At 44.3% G+C, this 5,869-nt stretch overlaps 1 protein-coding gene across 1 annotated transcript; it reads left to right on the top strand.

Moving 5' to 3' along the window:
* The first annotated feature begins 3,781 nt into the window (after positions 1-3,781).
* On the top strand, positions 3,782-5,521 carry LOC120928302 (piggyBac transposable element-derived protein 4-like). The gene has a single exon (XM_040339402.1). It carries the CDS (start codon positions 3,782-3,784, stop codon positions 5,519-5,521), a length of 1,740 nt encoding a protein of 579 aa, XP_040195336.1.
* Positions 5,522-5,869: the final 348 nt, after the last annotated feature.

Genomic DNA, 5,869 nt, shown 5'->3' with positions numbered 1-5,869 from the left:
GATTTCATTTAAATGAAGCGCATCCCCGCGCCGAATCAACTGCGCATGCGTCGTTCCGAAATTTCCCGCCGTGAATTGCGCTAAATGACGTCGCTAGGACGTCATTTTTTTTACCTTAGACGTGAGTTACGTCCATCCCGATTCACGGACGACTTGCGCAAAAAAAAAAAAAAATTAAAAATGTAAATTAAAAGTGGAAACGACGGCCATACTTAAAGCGGTGGTTCACCCTAAAAACGACTTTCCTCCATTACACTGCCCCCCCACATTAGAATACGATTATGCCTATAATTTTTTTTTGCTGCTGTACATACCTGGGTACAGCTATTCACCCGTGTCCTCCGGGTTGCGAGTCCCGCGGGAGTGGGCGTTCCTAACATGGCGGTGATTGACGTTTTGACAAAAAAACGAGCTCCCCCCCGTCGCGTAAGCCGCGTCACGATTGGCGAAAGGAGCCGAACGGCGATGCGCAGGCGCAGTGTAGCGCCGACTCGCCGTTCGGCTCCTTTCGCCAATCGTAGGCATAATCGTATTCTAATGTGGGGGGGGCAGTGTAATAGGGGAAAGTCGTTTTTAGGGTGAACCACCGCTTTAACATGGCAAGTCTACCTATACGCTGCAAAATACCAGCTTTAACTATAAGCCGCAAAAAGCCGACTACAGACGACATAAGATAATGCGACGGCCGCGCGTATGTCCGTGGATCGACGGAAATAGCTCATTTGCATACCCGATGCGGAAAACGACGAGAACTCCACCCACCGGACGCCAAGTATTGCATCTACGATCCGAAGGCGTACAAAGCCGTACGCCTGTCGGATCGAACCCAGATGCCGTTGTATCTTGGTTCGAGGATTCAAACTAAAGATACAACGTGGGTAGTTTGAAAGTACGCCGGCGTATCAGTAGATACACCGGCGTACTCGCTCTGAGGATCTGGCCCTAGGTGTTCATAAATAAGCCAAGTAGACAAAGATTATTATAAAGTTATAAGTATGGAGCATTGTATAGACTGACCTGATCCAATGTTGGAGCAGACAAAGAGACCATGGGTGGATATGTGAATTCTGAAACAGTGTATTTTATCTAGGAAATCAACCCCTATAATTTGACGAGGAAAAGGGTTTTGTAATATAGGTGTTGCGAATAAAACAAAGGGAGTATGGGATAAACAATTAAAGTGATTGCTGGAGTGGGGAAGGAGTATTTACTGCAACATAATACATTTTTGGCTTTGGGTTTGATACCATGTTAAAGTCCAAAGCATACCCAGCAGCTGGATAACCGCCCTATCCGCTTCTCTCTTTTTTTTCTTCTTACATTTCCCCCTATGCTTCTTTTTACTCTGTATTTTGGAACATATATGTCACAAAGTTGTATTGCCTGCCAGCTCAAAAATATTGATACAATTTTTATGCAAACCTGTTAACCCCTGCCCATGACCACATCTTACTAAGCTTTTTAAATCTTGATGTGTCTCCCTAGTCCTCTGCTACCACCTTGCTTAATAAGGGCACTTTTATATGGTGGACCACCAGTCTCCTTTATGGAGCGGCCGGTGTCAACAGACAATATCCGATCCGATCTGATCCAGCCTGCTAAAAACAGACGGTTGGGGATCCATTCTGGATCTAGTGGATCGGATGGCAGTCGGTTGTAAATGGACAGGTAGTCTGTTTACATCCGTCCTTCCATAGAGGAGAGCGGATTTTATGGCAAACAGGAGGCTCATATTATGCTATAATCTTTCTTTAAAGTCATCCAGCAGCAAGAGAGTTAATGAAAAGAAAAAACGTTACACAGATAGGTATGCAAATGAACATAGGTAGACTGTCCAATCAGGTAACAGGAGTATGTTATAAAGGTGAGGTACAGGTGATATTCTTCCTCTTTCTTGCTGCTCCAGCCAGATAAGTACATTGAATTTTTTTCCTCAGGTGCTTCTACATATATTATATATATATATTGTGACAAGGTCGCACGGAATAGCGGTAATGTAATGCAGCAAAGTCGCTGAACTTAAGCAATAAATATGGCCTTATTGCACTCAAAAGAAATAATACAAAAACAAAACGGCCTACTCCAGCTTAGGAGGCTAACTAACAGTACGGTCCCTGACTACTGTGTACTGGAGGGGCTATTCCAGCCTCCAGTATAAAACAAATAAACAAATAATAGTCCAAATAAGTGTTTGTCTGTGACAGACCTTGTTTCTCCAAAGAAGACAGTCTCCAACCTGTCCTGTTCAGCTCAGCATGCCTCTCAGACTGAGCTCTCCCTCCTCTCTATCAGGTGTTGCGTAATTAATAGGGAGAGAGAGGAGGTTTTCCTGTTGGCCAGGCTTAACCTTTTCTAAGACAGGGAAAGCTGATCTTTCCAACCTCTCACTGACATACATGGAATCATGTACCCTGTCACAATATATAACTCATTACATATACATATATATATATTTATATTCATTTTCTGCAGAGTTTCCCTGCAACCCTGCGCTTGTCACAGTTTGCAAGGCTGTACTTTTTATCCTTAACGGCAGTCCCAGCATTGCCCACCCCTTCTATTCATTATCTTCCCAGGTGGTCTCCTCACCATTCCAATACCCCCGCTTACAGCACACTCACTTGTTCTCTGACGGCCCGCGTCCCCTCACCGCGGCCGTTCGGCGGTATCCCGGCAGTCCGGGATATCGTTTCCTCACAGCTGGTGCTCAGCTGTGGCGCGGTCCCGCGCGGATTCGCGGCCCGACACGCAGTGTGTCTCCTCACTGCGCTGCAGCGCTGCTATACGCCGTTCCCTGACAGAAAGTTTCTGTCAGAGACACAGGCAGGAAGTACGTTCTCCTGTGTGTCACACATAGTAACACATTTACACAAACAAATTTAAATAAACATATGTTTGTTCATATGGATATATGCATATAGATATATGTATATATACTTTTATATATATATATATAGATATATGTATATATATATATATATACATATATACTTAAACACTTTGAACTGCAGTCAGGATATTAGTAATAAATATATATATATATATATATATATGTTTGGGTATATGCTCATAATATATGTGCCCTCTTGCTGACATATATATTGTCTGCTGATACAAAAAATATATATAGTTCTGCTGCATATATATTAACCTCCCTGGCGGTATTCCCGAGCGTGACTCGGGGTTAACATTCAGTGCCAGAAGCGGTAACCCCGAGTCACGCTCGGGGTGCATTTTTTTTTTTCCCCAAAAATTCCTGGCGATCCGGCGGATCGCCGGTCAGACTAGTCCCGCTGGGGGGGATGCAGAGTGAGCGCAGCGGTGGCTAAACATCCCGGCGATCCAGCGGGGTTTCCCGCTGGATCGCCGGTCAGATGAGTCAGGGGAAATGCAGAGTGAGCGCAGCGGTGGTGTGGTGACATCCCGGCGATCCAGCGGGGTTTCCCGCTGTGATCGCCGGTGAGAGCCCCGGCAGAATGTATTGCAGAGTGAGCGCAGCGGTGTTCTTACCTAATCCCGGTGAGAGCCCCGCTGATGTCTTCTCTGATGTCTCCTCTCTCTTCCGTCTCTGTGAACCGCAGCGCCTCACAGTGGCGGAAGTGGGCGGGAGATTCAAAAAAGTTACACTGTTACAATGTAAAAAAGTAAAACACACACATAAAGTTACATGATACAGTGTAATCTGACAGGATTTCACTGTATCACCTCAGATTTCACCTCAGATTATTCTACACTGCCCTGGCTGCCCTTTTTGCTGTTTTATCTAACCAAAAAAAATAAAATGGCATCAAAGCGTCACTTTAGCACCTCCAAAGCGGCTTTGGATCAGATAAGTGACAGCGACAGCGACACAGAGTTCCTCGCAGAATTGAGCGACAGCGATAGCGATTCGTGGCAAGATTCGTCATACGACTCCGACTCTGACCAGAGAAGTAGCGACAGCGACGAATCTCCACTTGAGCTCAGTGAGGTGCGCACTTGGTGCCCTATTGATTGCGGTATGGATGCAGTACCACCGCCAAGATTCCCGTTTACAGGATCGCCTGGGATGAAGGTAGAAGTTGATTACAATGATCCTTTGGCGTACCTAAAATTATTTCTGACAGATGACGTCATTGAAAAGATTGTCACGGAGACAAACCGCTACAAAGAGCAGCAATCCACTACTCTGCACAGCAAGTTTTCCAGATCCAGAAAATGGGAACCTGTGAGTAAGGAGGACATATGGAAATTTCTGGGGCTAATACTTCTCCAAGGGGTGGTGGGTAAACCCCTGCAGAGATGGTACTGGACTAAAAATAAATTGCTGGCAACCCCATTTTTTGGCACCATCATGTCCGAGTACCGATTTTCCCTCATAATGAAGAATCTACACTTCACCAACAATGAGGACTTTGACGAAGCCACACATCCAGCGCCCAAACTGAAGAAAATCTGGGAAGTATTCCAAATGATTATAACAAATTTCCAGCAGGCCTATGTCCCAGACCGTGACATCAGCATTGATGAAAGTCTGATGGCTTACAAAGGACGCCTCAGCTGGATTCAATACATCGCATCCAAGAGAGCGCGGTTTGGAATAAAATCCTATATGCTCTGCGAGTCTACAACTGGCTATATATGGAATTCCATCATATACACCGGCAAAGGAACACAATTCAACCCCAGGTACAGCGACTATGGGATGGCAACGTCATCAGTCCTTTCATTGCTTGAACCATTGCTCAATCAGGGGTATTGTGTAACAACCGACAACTTTTACACGTCGCCTGAGCTGTACGAGTTTCTACTAAAAAACAAGACTGACGCATATGGAACCGCTAGAGCCAACCGACGTGACCTGCCATGTATGTTTTCCAAGAAAAAACTGAAAACAGGAGAAATGGTGGCCTGGCAGAAAGGAAAGATGATGGCAATGCGTTGGCGTGACAAAAAAGACGTGTGCCTAATGAGTACAGTACATACCACCTCCACTGCCATGGTCCACACAAGAGGTGGGAAAGATGTCAAAAAGCCACAACTTGTGATCGATTACAACAACACCATGGGAGGAGTCGATAGAGCCGATCAGGCGATGACCTTCTATCCAGCTATGCGGAAGCAACAAAAAAAATACTATAAAAAAATATTCAGGCATCTCCTGGAACAATGTATGTGGAATGCCTATATACTGCACAAGGGAAGGAGTGACAAGCCTCTTGTTCACTCCGACTTCATCTGGAAGGTGGTGGAGCAAATTTTTTTGAACTACCAAACGCCATCAGTGGCCGTGAACAGATCTGGACGTCGCGCTGTTGACATTGTAAACCCAGAGAGGCTGACTGGTCGTCACTTTACGGATTACATCCCGCCAAGCGCAAAAAAGGCAGCACCTACAAGAATGTGTGTAGTTTGCTGCTCAAAGCGAGATGGGAATGGAAAAAAAGTCCGAAAGGAAACAAGGTTCTATTGCTCTGATTGTGACGTTGGTCTATGTGCAGTCCCATGTTTCAAAATTTACCACACCCAGGATGTTTACTGAATTTTCTTCTGTTTGACAAATTGCATTATTTATTACTGAATTTTCTTCTGTTTGACAAATTGCATTATTTATTACATTACTGAATAAAATGATATTATTTATTAGATTATAACTCATGATTTTATTTTTTCGAACGTTATTACATCTGAGAGGTCTACTAGAGTCTTCTTTGGTCAGGTTTAAGTAAGTAATTACTAAGAATTGCAGGCCTACAATAAATAACACCAAATTTCCATACAAAAAAATGGTACCGCTTTTGGAACAAAATTCCAGACAGAATCATACCGCTAGGGAGGTTAATTAGTTGTTCTATTATATTTTCTCTTTCAGAATAATTTGTCTTCAGTC

Source organism: Rana temporaria, chromosome 2, assembly GCF_905171775.1.
Source record: "Rana temporaria chromosome 2, aRanTem1.1, whole genome shotgun sequence".
In the NCBI taxonomy this organism is placed as follows: Eukaryota; Metazoa; Chordata; class Amphibia; order Anura; family Ranidae; genus Rana; species Rana temporaria.
This window is presented reverse-complemented; position numbering and strand designations above follow the sequence as displayed.